The 21,861-nt window shown below is 41.2% G+C and overlaps 1 protein-coding gene across 7 annotated transcripts in view; it reads left to right on the forward strand.

Annotated features, from left to right (window-relative positions):
* The window catches only part of DCLK1 (doublecortin like kinase 1), a 560,719-nt gene that overhangs the window by 397,224 nt on the left and 141,634 nt on the right, over nucleotides 1-21,861 (forward strand). Inside the window, exon 7 of one of the 7 annotated variants that reach the window (XM_069758971.1) lies at nucleotides 10,911-15,150. The exons of the other annotated variants lie outside the window; for them this stretch is intronic. Coding sequence (XP_069615072.1) covers nucleotides 10,911-10,967 — 57 coding nt within the window. The 3' untranslated portion in view covers nucleotides 10,968-15,150. Of the gene's footprint in view, nucleotides 1-10,910; nucleotides 15,151-21,861 lie in introns of those variants that run through there. 7 annotated transcript variants of the gene reach the window in all.

Raw genomic sequence — 21,861 nt, forward strand, 5'->3', positions numbered from 1 at the left:
ATGAAAACGCTTGAAGGCAATGTCTGATCTGCCTGTCACAGTGTGTCCATGACTTGCCTTTTGAACTTTAATTTGTCTGGTAGCGATGAGCAGACCCGTGGAAGTTCATGTTCTGGTACCCTACCAAACTTTAGTCCAAAGTTCGGTTCTGGTACCAGAACTTTAGCCGAACTTGACCCGAACTCCATTGAAATCTCTTTCCCTTTCTCTCTTTCTCGCTTTCTTTCCCTCTTTCTCTCTCCTCTTTCCTAAATCTCCTCCAGGACTTCCCCCAGAATTCCGAATATTAAAATGAACTTTCGGGAGAAGTCCGTGTTTGGCATTCAAAAAGCTTGGATTCACTCATCTCTACTGTCTGATATTAAATGCTGGATTGACAGATGGGTTTCATGGAATGAGTTGCAGGAGTACCCTGAACGAATAGATAAAATTCCCGCCAGAACATGCAATGTTTTCATGGGACCTCATCCTGTTTTCTTCATTTTCTAGATACTTTAGAGTCCAAAGTATCCAAATAAAATGGTTTGATTTGAACCTTTAGAATGTTGAGATATGTTAACGCCAAAGTTGTCAATTCATGGGATGTGTAGGGAGTACTCACATTGGTCTAATGCTGTGTTTCATAGATATTACTTAGATATAGCCTTGAGGATATTTTGATGTAGGGAGTACTTAGCATAGAGACGTTAAGGAACACAGAGTATTATTATGGTTGACCAATGTTATGTTTTCACACCCATTTGTTGACTACGGTAATTGGCTCAACGCTAGGCTGCATGATAATGAGCACTAACATTTGGTCAGTGATTTGCCCATAGGCAGTTACATCTTTCATTTGGCCAAATCTGGTATTCTTTGGTTATCTTATTGCGTCCGTCTATGGAATAGGTCAACATGCAAACCACCTCCAAGAAGTGTTCCATCAAATGCTTGTGTTGCTGATGGCTATCTCTCCCGACCCTCCCATACTTGTGCACGCTCAGTTCAGTGGAGTGTGCATTACATGAGGTTTCAATACTAGCTAATTATTTTTAAAAGGAGAACAAAAGTATCAGGCATTAGAATTTTACATGCCCAATGCTTCTGTCCCTCAACTTCATATGTCGGAGAAGAGCTGGGATGTCTCCATACTGATAAGATAAAGGTCCAGCCCTGAAATCAGTAGCTATTGCCCAGTGCTTGTATATGGCAGCCTTCAGTAAAAAAAAAAAACTAAAATAAATGAGAAAAATATGATGTTAGAAATGATCCAATACATCAAGAAAGTATATCAACTATATATTTAGGGACTCTATAGCGACAGGGTCTGTTCCGCAGGATTGGCGCATAGCAAATGTGGTGCCAATATTCAAAAAGGGCTCTAAAAGTGAACCTGGAAATTATAGGCCAGTAAGTCTAACCTCTATTGTTGGTAAAATATTTGAAGGGTTTCTGAGGGATGTTATTCTGGATTATCTCAATGAGAATAACTGTTTAACTCCATATCAGCATGGGTTTATGAGAAATCGCTCCTGTCAAACCAATCTAATCAGTTTTTATGAAGAGGTAAGCTATAGGCTGGACCACGGTGAGTCATTGGACGTGGTATATCTCGATTTTTCCAAAGCGTTTGATACCGTGCCGCACAAGAGGTTGGTACACAAAATGAGAATGCTTGGTCTGGGGGAAAATGTGTGTAAATGGGTTAGTAACTGGCTTAGTGATAGAAAGCAGAGGGTGGTTATAAATGGTATAGTCTCTAACTGGGTCGCTGTGACCAGTGGGGTACCGCAGGGTTCGGTATTGGGACCTGTTCTCTTCAACATATTCATTAATGATCTGGTAGAAGGTTTACACAGTAAAATATCGATATTTGCAGATGATACAAAACTATGTAAAGCAGTTAATACAAGAGAAGATAGTATTCTGCTACAGATGGATCTGGATAAGTTGGAAACTTGGGCTGAAAGGTGGCAGATGAGGTTTAACAATGATAAATGTAAGGTTATACACATGGGAAGAAGGAATCAATATCACCATTACACACTGAACGGGAAACCACTGGGTAAATCTGACAGGGAGAAGGACTTGGGGATCCTAGTTAATGATAAACTTACCTGGAGCAGCCAGTGCCAGGCAGCAGCTGCCAAGGCAAACAGGATCATGGGGTGCATTAAAAGAGGTCTGGATACACATGATGAGAGCATTATACTGCCTCTGTACAAATCCCTAGTTAGACATGGAGTACAGTGTCCAGTTTTGGGCACCGGTGCTCAGGAAGGATATAATGGAACTAGAGAGAGTACAAAGGAGGGCAACAAAATTAATAAAGGGGATGGGAGAACTACAATACCCAGATAGATTAGCGAAATTAGGATTATTTAGTCTAGAAAAAAGACGACTGAGGGGCGATCTAATAACCATGTATAAGTATATAAGGGGACAATACAAATATCTTGCTGAGGATCTGTTTATACCAAGGAAGGTGACGGGCACAAGGGGGCATTCTTTGCGTCTGGAGGAGAGAAGGTTTTTCCACCAGCATAGAAGAGGATTCTTTACTGTTAGGGCAGTGAGAATCTGGAATTGCTTGCCTGAGGAGGTGGTGATGGCGAACTCAGTCGAGGGGTTCAAGAGAGGCCTGGATGTCTTCCTGGAGCAGAACAATATTGTATCATACAATTAGGTTCTGTAGAAGGACGTAGATCTGGGGATTTATTATGATGGAATATAGGCTGAACTGGATGGACAAATGTCTTTTTTCGGCCTTACTAACTATGTTACTATGTTACTATGTAACTATATAATCTGTGACTGGATACTTGTCATAAAAGTGTATGGTATGAAGACTTGGCAAAAACAGTTATGGTGAAGAAACCAATTGTATTCATTTTGCTATTGTAAAAATTTACAGTTTGAATAAAATTGTACTGTTACATAAAGGTCCTGGACAAGTATGTGGGCACTGGTCCACCAGGGATATTATTATTGACCCACTAAGGGCACAGTGACATCACGAACGTTGTTGAAAGGTGTATTCTGGATGAAAACTATCAATCAATACAAGAATTCCATCAAACCTAGGTCTCTACTATTGTAACACCAAATACAATCAGATGGAGACCCTTATCCTGCCCGTATAGACACTTATTATATGCGCACAGGATCTTGTAGTAGAAATGAGCGTATGAGTAAAGAGCAAAATGGAAGCAGAGAACAGATGGGGATAATGCACGTATATGTACAAGATAGCCAAGCACCATCCCACCGGGACCAAACATGAATGTACTCAACTACATTGTTTCTAAACATTTCCAATATGCTCTCCTCTAGGTAATATAACTAGGCAAAATATTAAAAGGGTTTTAAAAAACCATGGCCTCATGGACTTTTACGCATATAAAATAATAAACGGAGGACCTTCCCCGGGTTTCAGCAAAGTGGATGAGATTTATGTACAGTGCCTTGAAAAAGTATTCATACCCCGTGAACTTTTACACATTTTTCACGTTACATCCACAAACGTAAATGTATTTTTTTTTTTTTAGGATTTTACATTAATTAACAACACAAAGTAATAAGTATTTGTGAAGAGTAAATGAAATGATAAATGATTTTCTAAATATTTTAAAAATATAAATCTGAAAATTTTGCTGTGCATTTGTATTCAGTCCCTTTGAGTTAATACGTTGTAAGACCCCCTTTTCCTGCAGTTACTGCTGCAAGTTTTTTGGGGTATGTCTGTACCATTTTTGCACATCTAGAGGCTGATTTTTTTTCCTATTCTTCTTTGCAAACTAGCTCGAGCTTATAGAGATTGGATGGAGAGCGTTTTTTCATTTCGTCGCTGATTACTGATGTAAGTTCCCTGCTCCTAGTAATGTTCTTACCAGCCGCCGTCTTCTTCTGTTACCGCCGTCGCACTGGTTAGTCTTTTCAGGTTGTGACCTGCTGGATGTCAGGCTATGAAGACAGAATGAGACTCTTATAGTCTTATACTGTTAGCTTGTGATCATTACATCAATTAAAAGCTACGGTCACAAGATGGCTGAACGGGACTGGAGCAGCACAGGGAATAGCATAAGAGAGCGGCTGGTATATTACGAGGGTGAGGGAACATGGACTGGTGATACAACTCCAGCGATGAAATAAAAAAAACTTTGGAGTGATGCTCTAAGCTTTTACTGGATATACAATATTTCACATATACAATGAGTTATTTTAAGTATTTTGTACAATTTAGAAGGGGATGGGCAATTTGTTGTTTAATTCTTACACAAGAACAAAGTGGAGATGAAATCAATAAATGTTGTTCCATAAAATAATCCTTATCTTATATGTGGGGTGTCTGTCATGGGAATACCACGGCAGAGAGAGACCAGAAGATTGCGGTGTCTGGTGTCACAAACTCCTGCACTGGTTAGAACTACTTCACCAACTTATGAAATAGTGCAGATTTTTTTACTTGCTAGCAGTGCAAGGATTAAGTTGAAGCTCCTGGATCTTTCCTATCTGGATTGTCTCAGCTGTTCAGGGTTGGCCACTCCCTTCTGCTATATATGTATACTTAGAACATTATATATATATATACGTAGAAGTCACCAGTGTTAGTTCTTAATGCCTGGTTAAGTTGGCGGTGTTGTCTGTGTTTGGAGTTGGCGTTTGGAGTTTGTTCAGGAGACTGTTGCTTGAAGCTTGTCTGTGTGCATATCCTCATCCTCTCCTATTTGGTTTCTCCTTCCTTTAACTCCCCTTTGTTTCACTCTATTGTATGGGGAGTGTATTTTGTATGATTTTTATTTTCATTTAACCTTGTCTGTCTTCCCCTTGTTTGTCTGCTAAGTGCATTCCTATACACTTCAGCTTCTATTCACCCTCTGATAAGGGTTAATTTAGGACCTTAGTAAGGCATGTGAACCTGACATCTTTAACTTGAGGTGTAATCCAGGGACAGGGATAGACCAGGGTACTGTCCAATATTGGCGCATCCTGGTGACATGAACAAGGAAACATACAGAAGTGCTGCTTTCTGAGAGATTTTGACGGCACCTCGGAGATTCACCAACTCTTCTGGGGGGTCTGCCTTTTCTTTTGAGCCTCCCAGATGTTTCAAGAGAGTTGGTAATTGCGTCCTATGGCATGAGTGCCCCCGTGAGTGCATATTTAGAAATACATTTTTTAACCCTTTCATATGCTAATGAAGATTCCTAAAACTATGTAAAAATATACAGTAGTTCAGGTCATCATCCCTGTGGCCTTTCACTCAAGTTCACGTCATCAAGTCACTGTTGTTCTTCACTCAAGCTTAGGTCATCGAGTCACTGTTGTCCCTCACTCAAGCTCAGGTCAGAAAAACACTCTTGTCCTTCACTCAACCTCAGGTCATCGAGTCACTGTTGTCCTTCACTCAAGCTCAGATAATTGAGTCACTGTTGTCTTTCACTCAAGCTCAGGTCATCGAGGCACTGTTGTCCTTCACTCAAGGTCAGGTCATCAAGTCACTGTTGTCCTTCACTCAAGGTCAGGTCATCGAGTCACTGTTGTCCTTCACTCAAGGTCAGGTCATCAAGTCACTGTTGTCCTTCACTCAAGCTCAGGTTATCGATTCACTGTTGTCCTTCACTCAAGCTCAGGTCATCATCCATCTTCACTCAGGTTCAGGTCATCGAGGCACTGTTGTCCTTCACTCAAGCTCAGGTCATCGAGTCACTCTTGTCTTTCATTCAAGCGCAGATTATTGAGGCACCGTTGTCCTTCACTCAAGGGCAGGTCATTGAGTCACTGTTGTCCTTCACTCAAGGTCAGATCATAGAGTCACTGTTGTCCTTTACTGAAGGTCAGGTCATCGAGTCACTGTTGTCCTTCACTGAAGCTCAGGTCATCAAGTCACTCTTGTCCTTCACTCAAGCTCAGGTCATCGAGTCACTCTTGTCTTTCATTCAAGCGCAGATTATTGAGGCACCGTTGTCCTTCACTCAAGGGCAGGTCATTGAGTCACTGTTGTCCTTCACTCAAGGTCAGATCATAGAGTCACTGTTGTCCTTTACTGAAGGTCAGGTCATCGAGTCACTGTTGTCCTTCACTGAAGCTCAGGTCATCAAGTCACTCTTGTCCTTCACTCAAGCTCAGGTCATCGAGTCACTCTTGTCTTTCATTCAAGCGCAGATTATTGAGGCACCGTTGTCCTTCACTCAAGGGCAGGTCATTGAGTCACTGTTGTCCTTCACTCAAGGTCAGATCATAGAGTCACTGTTGTCCTTTACTGAAGGTCAGGTCATCGAGTCACTGTTGTCCTTCACTGAAGCTCAGGTCATCAAGTCACTCTTGTCCTTCACTCAAGCTCAGGTCATCGAGTCACTGTTGTCCTTCACTCAAGCTCAGGTCATCTAGTCACTTGTCCTTCACTCAAGCGCAGGTTATTGAAGCACTGTTGTCCTTCACTCAAGGGCAGGTCATCAAGTCACTGTTGTCCTTCACTCAAGCTCAGGTCATCTAGTCACTGTTGTCCTTCACTCAAGCGCAGGTTATTGAAGCACTGTTGTCCTTCACTAAAGCTCAGGTCATCGAGTCACAGTTGTCCTTCAGTCATCGTGACCTTATTCTTGAAATGATATTATGATTTTATGACATACGATAAAATGCATAATGACAGACAAAATAATTGATCTCCTAGGTAGAATTCATATTCTCACCCTGAATCTGATGTATTCTCGTCAGCCGGATTATCATTATGAAGATATGATACTCCATGGCTTATTTTGCAATATTATGGTGAAAGGGTTCCATATTAATCATTCATTTAGTATGGAGACTATCTCCTGGCACGTCTTCCATCATTAGCTGAATATTCTTTAAATATACATGTACTGAAAAGTATCTGTAACTGGTCTCATGCTTTTGCACTGTTGCCAAGCAACGGGTACTGTTACAGAAAATCCGTTCCTTCTTTTAAGCAATGCATGCCCCAATTTTCAGGATTTTTTCTCGTCAGTGTAAGGTTTATTTTTCCTGATCTAGATGGAAGGTCGTCTTTGCCAGACCTTTTGTTTTGACATGTTGAAGCACAGATTTGAAGCTACTCCTGGTGCCAGACTTTGATGTTAGTGCTGTTGTAATGACAGATGTGTATGTCGGCGCTGGTTTGCCAGATGGGAATATTCATCACTTATTTTGCCCCGTAGCATAAGCGTACTTTCATTAATGAACAGCAGCAATTATACACAAACACACTTGAAAAGTTTTAAGATTAATTAATTGATTCTGTGATTATGCAATGTTTCTGTAGCTGTCCTTTACGTAACTAACGCGCATGGCATCTGCACATAAATTAGTACCAAATATTTTTAGCTCGTAGCATGGTAAATATTGGAGTTGGAGCCCAGGCAGTATATTGCACAGCCCACGCAGTATATTGCACAGCCCACGCAGTATATTGCACAGCCCATGCAGTACATTGCACAGCCCACGTAGTATATTGCACAGCCCACGCAGTATATTGCACAGCCCATGCAGTACATTGCACAGCCCACGTAGTATATTGCACAGCCCACGCAGTATATTGCACAGCCCATGCAGTACATTGCACAGCCCATGCAGTACATTGCACAGCCCACGTAGTATATTGCACAGCCCACGCAGTATATTGCACAGCCCACATAGTATATAGCAATGTGGGCATCATATCCCTGTTAAAAAAAATAATTAAAATAAAAAATAGTTATATACTCATCTTCCGTTGGCCCACACTTTGCACCGATGCTCCTCGCGCGCTCCGGTCTCAAGAGTGCATTGCGGTCTCACGAGACCGCTACGTCATCATCTCGCGAGATCACAACCTTATTATTATTATTATTATTATTATTATTTATAGCACTAGATCTTTTTACTATTGATGCTGCATATGCAGCATCAATAGTAAAAAGTTGGTGACACAGGGTTAATAGCTGCGTTACAGGATTGCTTTACACTGCGCTCTGGTAACGCTGGCATTAACCCTGTGTGAGGGCTGACTGGAGGGGAGTATGGAGCGGGCACTGACTGTGGGGAGGAAAGAGCGGCCATTTTGCCGCCGGACTGTGCCTATCACTGATTGGTCGTGGCAATGGTCGTGGGCGTTTTGCCACGACCAATCAGCGACTTGGATTTCCATGACAGACAGAGGCCACAACCAATGAATATCCATGACAGACAGACAGACAGAAAGACAGACAGACGGAAGTGACCCTTAAACAATTATATAGTAGATAGCCTAGTTGTGTTTAGATGTGTACCCATCATTGTTATCCTGCCTCTGATGATAAGGAGTCTGCTGAAAACTCTAACTGAAAGGACAGGAAGAATGAGTCTAAAATCACCCCAAATGCCATTGTGAAATTTGTTTCACCTGTTTACAGCGGCTAATGAAAAATATTGGAAACAGAGTGATAATATGATTGTTCTGTCCCCATACGGCATCATGTTGTCAGCAGCATATTCCTGTTTATATGGTGCGAAGTGCTGCTGAAAACAGTGAGTTTTTTGTTGGCGTAATTAATCCGAACACCTGATGAATTGGCGTTTTTCTCATTCAAGAGGAATGATGGCCGGCGTGTTTATTTAGGTGAATAATCGGTGACGTGAATTCCTACATATGCTATTTCACCAATTATCTACTCTTGTCACTGCACCATTAGAGAATAGATGAAGGGAAGTGTGACAGCGGGATCAGACCACAGTCTGTTATTATGGAGATGAATAAGTCAGCGCAGGAACTGTAGAAACTATATATTAGGTTTCTTTCCTGAAGGTTCGCTACCTTTACTAGTCACTTTTATGTACTTTCTAAGGTTATGATAATCCTGAATATATGATAATCTGGCGCCTGCATCCCAGCAATTGGGAGAGAAATACATCAAAAGTGAAAAACGTTGTATAGAAATTGTGTGGCGGTTGCTGTTTCTTTCTAAACACTTGATCATTGCTTACAAATATGCTGTCCATTGTATTCCATGAGACCTTGCTAAACTTTCATGTGATACACAGTTTTTTTTCCACAAGGATTACAGGAAAAAGAATAATAGCATATACTGCTACTTTCTCTGCTAAATGCATTGACTTTCGGAGAGAACAGTGAGGCACATGGCCTACAAGACCACAATATAGTTTGGCATTGTGCACCCAATTTGCAGTCCAGTCCTCCGGTTGGAGGCTAAATGCAGATTTTTTTTTTGTGACAGTTTATTAGTAATTCTCTTACAATGTGATTTTTTTCGTGATTTACATGTTATCTGTATGATATTCTCATGAAAGTTGCATTGAAAGAGAATGTATCAAATCCCCTGATTAGGCATTTAAGGTATTTTATAGGGTTTATGCAATCTTTGTAAAATGAACTTTAATCCTGACCCATCCTTTATTCTAATGAGGCAGGACTAGTCTGGAGGGGAGTGTTGTCCCCCGGACTATTCTTGCCTTGGATCCTGAAATTGCACTTCGCTGAGCTTTATTGACAGTCTACATACAATACTCTATCGCAGGGGCCCCGAACCTGTAACTCAAGAGCCACATGTGACTTGCGAGCCCGTGATGTTTCTTGTGGGCCTGTGATGTGTGATTTGTGGCTATCAGGAAGAGTAGATTTCTAGATGGTGACTTTTGTGTGGTCCTGCACAGAAGAGTAGATTTCTAGATGGTGACTTTTGTGTGGTCTGCACAGAAGAGTAGATTTCTAGATGGTGACTTTTGTGTGGTCCTGCACAGAAGAGTAGATTTCTAGATGGTGACTTTTGTTTGCAGCCCATCATAGAAGAGCAGATCTGAATAGGGTTAAGATACTAAACCTTGGCGCTTCGCGTACTGCCTTGGTGCGATTTCAGTGGAAAAGCTTTGGCTGTCATATCGGCAATGGGGGCTCTGAGTGTCATTACTGTGAGTGGGGCAAGAGCTGGATGTGGCTCGCGACCTCTCAGACCTGAATGTGGCTTGGGACCCTCTTTCATAGCTGAATGGCTCTCAAGGTCAGAATGGTTGGGGACCTCTGCTCTATGGTAATACCGTTATGACGGCTGTCAGTCATGACCATGAAAGGGCGATTAGAAGACCAGAGTCAGATTAGTCTGGGGACAACAATGTCTCGCTGGACTAGTCCTTGCTTATTAGAATATACAAAGCAGTAGGACTAACGTTTATGTTTCAAAGATTGCAGTGTTAGGAATCATATAAAGAAATCCCAGATTAAAGAAATCCCCATGTAGGCAAGTTTGCACAAATAACACAACACCTGGATATTAGGGCACCAAAAAGTAATCTTAATCCTTTTAAGTGAGATAATCTTCTGTGACAAGTTATCAAGATGGTGAGGTATCTGTCAAGCTAAACTTGGCTACATCTGTACGTTATATGTTGGGAACAGTCCAGGGAACTGACAGGATCCCTTTAAATGCGACTTTCACATGACTCTTGGTCTTACTGCAATAAATCACAGAACTATACTCCGAGCTTGATGCCAGCATAATAATTGCTTCTCTTTTCTGTAACCTATTTTCATACACAGCTTCTTTTTTTCCACTTTCTGTTGCTTCTTCTAGATTATTGACTTTAACCTCAGTAGACATTTTCTCAGAAAATATTTCCGCCGTTAGCACCTAATTTGTTATATCCCGTTAAACTGTTCTGTCAAGAAAGGAAAAGGAACAATCAAACTGTCTCCTGCTATAAAATCCATTTTATTTCCTCTGTTACTTTATTGCAGTGTTTCTGACCCGTTACTATGTCTCACGTATCGTGTACTTTTTGCTCTGTATTTCTTCACATGGTGTTATGAAGTTCTTACACTATTTTGAATGTGTTTCTGTGAATCGTCAGTGCTACGTTTGCTTGTGACAGAATGAATATGAATAATATATTACGAGAAATAACAGGTGAACAAATCTATAATCCACTTCATCTTACAGGACCTGTATCGTCACCTGTCGTCGGATGATTTGGATTCAGTAGGAGACTCAGTTTAAAAGAGAAAACGGAGCAGTGTTTCTGGTTTGTGGCTCGGTGATAGTTTAAGCTAATTAACGTAACATGACGTGAAACAAAGGCTGACTCTGGTTCATAAAGTATTCTTGGGGCACTAGGTATGTCACATTTATTTTATTCAAGCATATTTAGCACATTTCAAGACGCACCTGAAACACAATCTCATGAGTGTGACTTCCAAAAATGATCTCATAATGACTGCGTCCAAATCTGCAGTCGCACTAGGTAATGCTTAGGCATTGTTCCAGCATGCTGAGATTCAGGGGCTTGTCATTTTAATATATGCAGTCGTCTGCAGCAGTGGTGGCTTCTGGTCATAAAATATTACACCACATGAGAATCAGCAGGGGCCATCCATGTCAAGGAGCCCAAATATTACAAACTTAGTATAAAAGTTATAATTGCTGATCTCATTATATCAGAATCTGCCCTTCCACATAAACCAATGTTTAAGTCTTTCAGTCTCCTCATCTCAGCATGCTTAGCATGTCAATCTCCGCAAGGAGAAACGATTCTTCTTGGATATCCACATAAACCAAGACTTTAGATTTTATCTATGCAAAACCCGACTATCCAATGGACACTGCCTACGTACAATATTAAAGGGCAACCTAGTCTGGAAATATTAGACTATTGTATTAACAGCAATATTGATATTGCTATCATTAATGCGGAGAGAGCATTTCGAAAATAAAACATGGCAGTCTAAAGAATTTCATATTCCCTCTGGCTTCCCTGCCGCCAGTAAGCAGACAACAGCCTGTCCTATTGGCACACTACGTATGGCCATAACTGGCTGGCAAGCGCTCAGGGCAATCACCTGAAATTCCTCTTGACTTCTGTGTATTTTTTGGGGGGGGGATTATTCCCGTTGGTAAGAGGAGCAATTCTGTCGTTAATAGTTTGAGTCAAATTTATTTAATCTGGCGTACAATATAATTCAGAAATTCTGGTAATCCATCTAACAGGCTAGGACTGGCCAACAGGACAGCAGATAAATCCCCTGGTGGGCCCCTCTGTGGGATTGCTAATAAGCAGTGCTTGATTCCATATTCACAGAGAAAAGCATCATGTAATCATTCATTAAATAAACTACCCAGTTTAATATTATATAGAAACATAAGTAAATATCTGTACTAGGATCAGGTTATTTTTGCATATAGTTGAACAGTGGGCCCCTAGATTCAATGTTACTGGTGGGCCCTTGCCACTCCAGTCCAACACTGTCATCTTGTGTTTCTAGGTAAGAACCTTAAAATAATATAGATCTTTAAAATACAAAAAAATAAAAGGAATAGGGACAGCCAATAAAAAAACTGATTATTTTTGTAGGTTTTTGTGGAGGGTTTGATAATCCTGCCAGCAATTTCAATATGCGTTTTTATTGCCATCTGATAATCCAGAGTATGTGACAATCTGACATTGTAATTCGGACTAGTTTTACTATATTCCACAATTGAGAAAAATTTATGAAATTCTGATGGTAAAAGCTGACAAATTGACCAAACACCCAAATCTGATCCAAAACTCTGAATGAGGCCTAATTCTGGATTTTGTACCTTGATACTTTCAAGTGAGTTGCTGTGCAAATTCAACGAATATTAAAATTGGAAAAAAAAACCTTAATTATAAATTCAATACAGGAAAAATATTGCATTAAAGGGGTTGCCCAGTACACATTTTTCTGTCAGATACAGTGCCATTTTGGTTATTGGGCTATATCTGGTTTTGTAGCCCATTCTAATTCAAGCAAATCGAGATGCGATACCAAACACAGCCCATTGACCAAAGGGGCGCTGTTACTGTTAAAATAAGGCTGACTCTTTTTTTTTTTATTATGTCTGAATATATCCCCCCCGTATTGGCACCTCCTAGCACCCACCTGAGCCGAGCTGTAGCAGGCTGGTTTATTTCAGGTTGACCACAGTTGGCAGGAGATTTGTCCTTGTAGCAGATGGACCATTAATTCCCGATACATGATTTATTCAGTCTCTCTACACCACAATTTGGTCCCCAATGTGCATATTATGAATCAGATGTGCAGCTCTTGTCTCGTGGTATTTTGCTAACGTCTACTCTATCACTTCGGAATTGTCAAGATATTGTCAACTAATGATCATTTTGTGCTTAACTTTTAACTGCTTTTCTTGATCGATGAGTCTTAACAAAGCTTCGTGATAATGCCTAATTTATTAATGCAAAGCCATTTAATATTCCGATTGTACCCATTGAATCGCTTATTGATCTTTTCATTTACTGTTTGCACTTTTTAAAAATTCCTTATTAAGTCATGTTTTCTAGGATCTGAGCGTTGGGTGTGTGAGGAGAGCATTGTTAATTGGTTATTATATCGTTATGGAAATTTCTTTCTATCAATAAAATATACTCATGAGGCCTTATCTATCAAAACTAGATCATAGAAAGAGTCGGTTCATTGCCCAGAGCCACCAAATTTCCACATGGATCGGTTGCTATGAGCAAGAAGGACAATTTACTATATCCTCTACTTTTTTGCCTAATCAGATAGTTTTCATACATGAGGCCCATGGTTGTACAATGTTTGTCATGTTTGTACGATATTGATGGTCAGCACGATTAATATTTGCGAGGTGAGATTCGTGTTAAAGGGGTTCTCCGTCAGTGGAGGTCCAATCGATGAGACTGGCACCGGTCAACAAAATGGGGTCCTGTTCAAATGCTGCTCCATCAATCCTTATGGGGCCCCATAGAGAATGGATGACTCTTTGGTCGGGTGTATAATCTGCTGTGCTATTTTGTAAAGGGGATAAAAGTTCCCTGTCAGCGATAAAGATACCCCAATCTGCCAACAGTTGGACCCTCATCAATTAGGAAGTTATAACCTACCTGTGGATAGGCTATAACTTTTGACCGGGCAACCTCTTATTGAGCATTCTCATGACTGTTGGTTCTGTTACCAAAATGGCTGACAGGAAAAGGTTGGTAAAATGATACACTATGGGCCCGATTCATTTATACCTTTTTTTTGTCAAATTTTTGGTATTTGTCACCTGATTTTCATTTGTGCCTTACACTTCTGTTAAGTTGTGCCTTTTTGGAAGTCTATTCTATATGTGTCTGTCTGTAGCTTTTTTTAATGTCTTCGACGTTGTCTGGGATTGGGGGCTTCCAGATCTTTTCAGCTGCTTCATCAATTTTTTTTAAAAAGTCACAATTTTTTTTGCACAGCTATACTCCAGTCCCACCCCATGCTGGAGTTATTTTATTTATGTCTGAAATTTTGGGGCAAATGCTTCAATTTTTTTTAGAGGAACGTGTGACTTTTCCACCAAAAATATGCAAAAAAAGACAAAATTAAAAAAAAAACTGTTTTGATTTTGTGCAAAATTCATGGTTTACGTGCACCATTTTGAAATATTTGGAGCAAAAAACATCAATGAATTCCAGGTATGATGAATCGGGCCCTTGTCTTTTTTATTATTATTATACGTTGGCTTTGAGAAACAATAATGGGAAAGAGTGAGACACAAATATAAGAGGTCTAAGCTTTGGCGTAGGCCCAATCGATCGATTCAAGGGTGTAATATATAAGAAAAAATTTGAATTTGTTGTCATAGGCAACATGAATGTGAGTGGTCTATGCCTCACTGAGCATTAGTATTATTACTACCCCAGCAACCAATGAAAGTCCAGCTTTCATTTTCTATACTCACTTGAAAATGAAACATGGTCTATTATAGGTTGCTTTGTGACTAGGGCACCTTCCTCTGTACTAGGAACTAGGCCCCTGCATTCACAAAAGGCAGCCATTTTGAAACAGAATTTATATTCATGTGTCAACAATACCTTTAAAATACTAGTTACACTGGGCTTTATGTATCAAAATGAGAAAAAATACCATTGTTGTTCATAGTCACCAGTCAGGGTTCAATTTTTGGCTAATAAAGTGTATAGAGAAAATAGGTGATCGTTGGCAATGAGCACCATGGAGGTTATTTTCTTAATTTTCATACATGAGGCCCATTGACCATCACCTACACTTTTGTATTGGTTGTACCCGCATGAGTTCTTTCATTGTAATATTAATTGTGTAAAGTCAGGATGAAAACTCATTGTTAATTATTGCAAACGTTCCAACAAACCACATTGCTTATCTACAATAAAATATTCAGCTGAATACATTGATTTGTCTTTAGTCGCCTCTTCTTTTCCAATATTGTTTAATGGGCGTATTCTATTCTCATGTTATGAAGTTGCTATAGTTAGACTGTGAAAATAAGCAAGTTTGCTATTGACTTGCTTTTTTTGCCTTACATAATGTACTGCTTGTTGCCAGGAGACTAACAACAATAGACTGGATGAGTATGTGCATTAGTTACATTCCAGGCTGAAGAGTTAACTCCTAACATCCAAGTCAGATCTCTCAGCCCATTGATTTTTATAGAGCAGTTAGATGCTCATCTCCATCTCCCTCCCTGTTTGCTCCTGATTCAGAGCTGTTAACAGTCCTGCTAAATCACAAGCTCTGCTTATTCCTCCTTGTTCCCTTACCTTCAGGAATTAGGCTGTTTAGCCAGGTCAGTTCTCCTAATTACTGCTCACTTGAGCCCAGCATCTGTTCAAAGACATAGTTTCCTCTATTTGCAAATATTGTGATATCAGTGTAGACGTCAGAACAAACACTGACAGATCTGAGTGTGTCACATTAGCACGATAAGCTCAGCAGAAGGAAACTGACCAGAATTGTCACTCAAGGTGGAGTGCCTGCCCACCCAGCAACAAGGAAGTGAAGAGACTAACAATGTGTGTGCTGCTCAAGACACATGTTGGGAATAACCCCTTAAAGCAAACCTGTCATCAGGATTTTGCTAAGTAAACTACAGACACTGTCAGGTTGGCACCATTACATTGATTAAAATGATACCTGGGTTGATGAAATCCATCTTGTGGTTGTAGTACTCAGTTAATGAGATTCTCATGCTCCGGTGCGGCCTGTGGGTGGCTCTTTTTTTAGTGCTCTGTTCACAAATGCATCCTTATGGGCTTAACTGACAGGTCACTTATCTTTCACTGACCTGCCTCCTATTTTAACTACAGCCTATAATAGTGTTGGCTTTGAAAAAAAAATTTACATCCAGCAAAATGGTGCCTTATCGATAGCGCGGCCGCCATCTTACTGGAGCCAAGTTTTTTCCCCTCCAACAAAATGGCGGTACATATGCAGCAGCATCTGTCAGCAAGCGATGCTCTCAAACTGTGCAAACACCCACCATGGTGACATTTTTTTGGAGGAAAAAAGTTTGGCTGCTGCAAAATGGCACCAGCAGTGGTATCAATACTGTAGAAGAAAGAATCCTGCACCGCTGCAACACCTGAGCCCAAATATCCACTGTGTGTGATTACCACGTCAAATACATCGCCCTTTCGGATTCACAGGTGCCAAACCCTGTAAACAATTGCATAAATCCATATACTGAAGAGAAAAAAAGTGGCACTCACCGTTTCTAAAATCCAATCTTTATTGTGACGATTTAAAACATCTTCAGCAGGGTGGGTGTAGAACGGGAAGAAAAAATCGGACGACAGCCGTTTCGTACTCCCTTGCGCTTCTACGGGTCCTGCACCACTGCACTAGCAGTGTTAGATGCTACTGCGCATGCGCCCCTGCTGGTGCCATTTTGTTGGTAAAATTTTTTTTGCCTGCAGCAAGATGGCGGTGGCGCATGCGCAGTAGCATCTATCGGTAAGTTAATGCCGCAGGTGTCATTTTGCTGTTTCTAAAAATGTTTTTCAAAGCTAACACTGTTATAAGCAGTAGGAAAAATCGGGGGCAGGTCCCGCACACAGGCCACCCCGAGGCACAAGAATTTCATTAACTGAAAACTACAAATAAAAATTAAACGACAACCACAACACAGATTTAATTAATCCAGGTATCTTTTTTTTTTTTTTAACCCCTTAGTGACAGAGCCAATTTGGTACTTAATGACCAGGCCAATTTTTGCAATTCTGACCACTGTCACTTTATGAGGTTATAACTCTGGAACGCTTCAACGGATCCCGCTGATTCTGAGACTGTTTTTTCGTGACATATTGTACTTCATGTTAGTGGTAACATTTCTTCGATATTACTTGCGATTATTTATGAAAAAAACGGAAATATGGCAAAAAAATTTAAAATTTTGCAATTTTCAAACTTTGTATTTTTATGCCCTTAAATCAGAGAGATATGTCAGAAAAAATAGTTAATAAATAACATTTCCCACATGTCTACTTTACATCAGCACAATTTTGGAACCAAAATTTTTTTTTGTTAGGGAGTTATAAGGGTTAAAAGTTGACCAGCAATTTCTCATTTTTACAACACCATTTTTTTTAGGGACCACATCACATTTGAAGTCATTTTGAGGGGTTTATATGATAGAAAATAATGAAGTGTGACACCATTCTAAAAACTAGACCCCTCAAGGTTCTCAAAACCACATTCAAGAAGTTTATTAACCCTTTACGTGCTTCACAGGAACTGAAACAATGTGGAAGGAAAAAATGAACATTTAACTTTTTTTTGCAAACCTCTTAATTCAGAACCATTTTTTTTATTTTCACAAGTGTAAAAACAGAAATGTAACCATAAATTTTGTTACGCAATTTCTCCTGAATACGCCAATACCCCATATGTGGGGGTAAACCACTTTTTGGGCGCACCGCAGAACTTAGAAGTGAAGGAGCACCGTTTGACTTTTTCAATGCAGAATTGGCTGGAATTGAGATCGGACGCCATGTCACGTTTAGAGAGCCCCTGATGTGCCTAAACAGTGGAAACTCCCCACAAGTGACACCATTTTGGAAACTAGACCTCTTAAGGAACTTATCTAGATGTGTGGTGAGCACTTTGAACCCCCAAGTGCTTCACAGAAGTTTATAACGTAGAGCCGTGAAAATAAAAAATCGTTTTTGTTTACACAAAAATGATCTTTTCGCCCACAAATTCTTATTTTCACAAGGGTAACAGGAGAAATTAGACCACAAAAGTTGTTGTGCGATTTCTCCTGAGTACGCTGATACCCAATATGTGGGGGTAAACCACTGTTAGGGCGCACCGCAGATCTTGGAAGAGAAGGAGTGCCGTTTTACTTTTTCAATGTAGAATTGGCTGGAATTGAGATTGGACGCCATGTCGTGTTTGGAGAGCCTCTGATGTGCCTAAACAGTGGAAACCCCCCACAAGTGATACCATTTTGAAAACTAGACCCCTTAAGGAGCATATCTAGATGTGTGGTGAGCACTTTGAACCCCCATGTGCTTCACAGAAGTTTATAATGTAGAGCTGTGAAAAAAAAAATTGCATTTTTTTCTACAAAAATGATCTTTTTGCCCACAAATTTTTATTTTCACAAGGGTAACAGGAGAAATTAGACCACTAAAGTTGTTGTGCAATTTCTCCTGAGTACGTCGATATCCAATATGTGGGGGTAAACCACTGTTTGGGCGCACCGCAGAGCTTGGAAGAGAAAGAGTGCCGTTTTACTTTTTCAATGTAGAATTGGCTGGAATTGAGATCGGACGCCATGTCGCGTTTGGAGAGCCCCTGATGTGCCTAAACAGTAGAAATCCCCCACAAGTGACCCCATTTTGGAAACTAGACCCCCCATGGAACTTATCTAGATGTGTGGTGAGAACCTTGAATGCCCAAGTGCTTCACAGAAGTTTATAATGCAGAGCCGTGAAAATAAAAAATATTTTTTTTTTCCACAAAAAAGATATTGTAGCCCCCAAGTTTTTATTTTCACAAGGGTAACAAGAGAAATTGGACCCCAAAAGTTGTTGTCCAATTTGTCCTGAGTATGCTGGTACCCCATATGTGGGGGTAAACCACTGTTTGGGCGCACGGCAGAGCTCGGAAGGAAGGAGCGCCGTTTTGGAATGCAGACTTTGATAGAATGGTCTGCGGGTATTATGTTGCGTTTGCAGAGCCCCTGATGTACCTAACCAGTAGAAACCCTCCACAAGTGACCCCATTTTGGAAACTAGACCCCCCAAGGAACTTATCTAGATGTGTGGTGAGAACTTTGAATGCCCAAGTGCTTCACAGAAGTTTAGAATGCAGAGTCGTGAAAATAAAAAATATTTTTTTTTCACAAAAAAGATATTGTAGCCCCCAAGTTTTTATTTTCACAAGGGTAACAGGAGAAATTGGACTGCAATAGTTGTTGTCCAATTTATCCCGAGTACGCTGATGCGCCATATGTGGGGGTAAACCACTGTTTGGGCGCACGGCAGAGCTCAGAAGGGATGGAGCACCATTTGACTTTTTGAGCGCAAAATTGGCTGTCGTGTTTGGAGACCCCCTGATGTACCTAAACAGTGGAAACCCCCCAATTCTAGCTCCAACCCTAACCCCAACACACCCCTAACCCTAATCCCAACCTGATCCATAATCCTAATCACTAACCCTAACCATAATCACAACCCTTACCCCAAAACAACCCTAATGTCAACCCTAACCATAACCCTGATCAAAACCCTAAATCCAACACACCCCTAATCCTAATCTCAACCCTAACCTCAAACCTAACCCTAATCCCAATACACCCCTAATCACAACCCTAACCTTAACCCTAATCCCAAACCTAACCCTAATCCCAAGCGTAACCCTAATGCCAACCCTAACCCTAATACCAACCCTAATCCAAACCCTAATCCCAGCTCTAACCCTAACTTTAGCCCCAACCCTAGCCCTAACTTTAGCCCCAACCCTAACCCTAGCCCTAAGGCTACTTTCACACTTGCGTCGTTTGGCATTCCGTCGCAATCCGTCGTTTTGAACAAGAAACGGATCCTGCAAATGTGCCCGCAGGATGCATTTTTTGCCCATAGACTTGTATTGCCGACGGATCGTGACGGATGGCCACACGTCGCGTCCGTCGTGCACTGGATCAGTTGTGTTTTGGCGGAGCGTCGGCACAAAAAAAGTTCAATGAAACGTTTTTTTGTACGTCGCATCCGCCATTTCTGACCGCGCATGCGTGGCCGTAACTCCGCCCCCTCCTCCCCAGGACATAGATTGGGCAGCGGATGCGTTGAAAAACTACAGCTGCTGCCCACGTTGTGCACAATTTTCACAACGTGCGTCGGTATGTCGGGCCGACGCATTGCGACGGCCCCGTACCGACGTAAGTGTGAAAGAAGCCTAACCCTAAATTTAGCCCCAACCCTAACCCTAAATTTAGCCCCAACCCAAACCCTATATTTAGCCCCAACCCTAGCCCTAACCCTACCCCTAACCCTAACCTAACCCTACCCCTAACCCTACCCCTAACCCTACCCCTAACCTAACCCTACCCCTAACCTAACCCTACCCCTAACCTAACCCTACCCCTAACCCTAACCTAACCCTACCCCTAACCCTACCCCTAACCTAACCCTACCCCTAACCCTACCCCTAACCCTACCCCTAACCCTAATTTTAGCCCCAACTGCTGTTCTCCTGCCGGCCGGCAGATGGAGACAGATGGCGGGCGCACTGGGCATGCGTCCGCCATGTTCTTCTGCCGGCGGCCAGGAGGAGCAGCAAGAGGATCCAGGGACACATGTGAGTATTGTAGGGTCCCCGAATCCCCCTATTTCTCTGTCCTCTGATGTGCGATCACATCAGAGGACAGAGAATTACACTTTACTTTTTTTTTTTTTTGCGGTCGCCGGTAAACAGTTAATTACCGGCGATCGCAAAACAGGGGTCGGTAAAACCGACCCCGATCATGCTCTTTGGGGTCTCGGCTACCCCCGGCAGCTGAGACCCCAAAGATTCTCCCGGTGCCGGCCGGCGGGCGCACTGCGCATGCGCCCGCCATTTTAACGATGGCGGCGCCCACCGGGAGACACGAGGAGCATCGGGGGAGCTAGGTGAGTATTGGGGGGCCACCTGGGACCCCTTTTCTCTGTCCTCCGATGTGCGATCACATCGGAGGACAGAGAAATTAAAAAGAGATCGCTTTTTTTTTTTTTTTTTGCGATCGCCGGTAAACGGTTAATTACCGGCGATCGCAAATGCGGGGTGGGTTAAAAAAACCCCGAATCATGTTCTCTGGGGTCAGCCGAGACCCCGGAGAAAATCGGCCTGTGGGGGGCGCTATTGACTTTTTCCACAGCGCCGTTAATTAACGGCGCTGTGGTTTAAGTACCCTTAGCGGCCGCCGTTAAAAGGCGTATCGGCGGTCGCTAAGGGGTTAAATAAACTTTTTATTCAACTAAATTTTATAACAACAGAAATAACTTAAATCAATATAGCAGTCATGTCCAAATAATAATCCAGGTATCATTTTCATCAGTATAACGGCACCAACTTGACACTGTAGGTTACTGTGCACAATCCTGCTGACAGGTTCCCTTTAAGCATTTCTTGTACAGTCCTGATAAGTTTACATGAAATATACATACAATCTTAATGGCTTACTCAATGATACCGCAATGTATACACCTGTAAAGAACAGTCTGGTGGCAACTGACCTTATACTATTTATTAGTATTTTTGACATTGGGCTATATGACTGCAAATAAATGACATATTTATGGCGAACCTACAGTGGGGAAAAAAAGTATTTAGTCAGCCACCAATTGTACTAGAAGACCATATTCCTTATGCACCATAGTCACATAGTTTAGATGCAAAAGAAAAATCTGCAGTGACAACAAAATGTATTTAAAAACTATATTAGTTTTTATTCAATTAAATACAACACAATTAAAAAATGTTCAGGAATAGAAATTAGCTGGAATAATGGAGGTAAACCAAAAGGAAGGTTCCCAGCAGGCATTAATTTGACAGATTAATTAGGTAAAATAGTAACAGCAAAAGAGCAAATAATATTTAGATATAATAAAGTGCATTGTGCAAAA

This window comes from Ranitomeya imitator, chromosome 3 (assembly GCF_032444005.1).
Source record: "Ranitomeya imitator isolate aRanImi1 chromosome 3, aRanImi1.pri, whole genome shotgun sequence".
Taxonomy (NCBI): domain Eukaryota; kingdom Metazoa; phylum Chordata; class Amphibia; order Anura; family Dendrobatidae; genus Ranitomeya; species Ranitomeya imitator.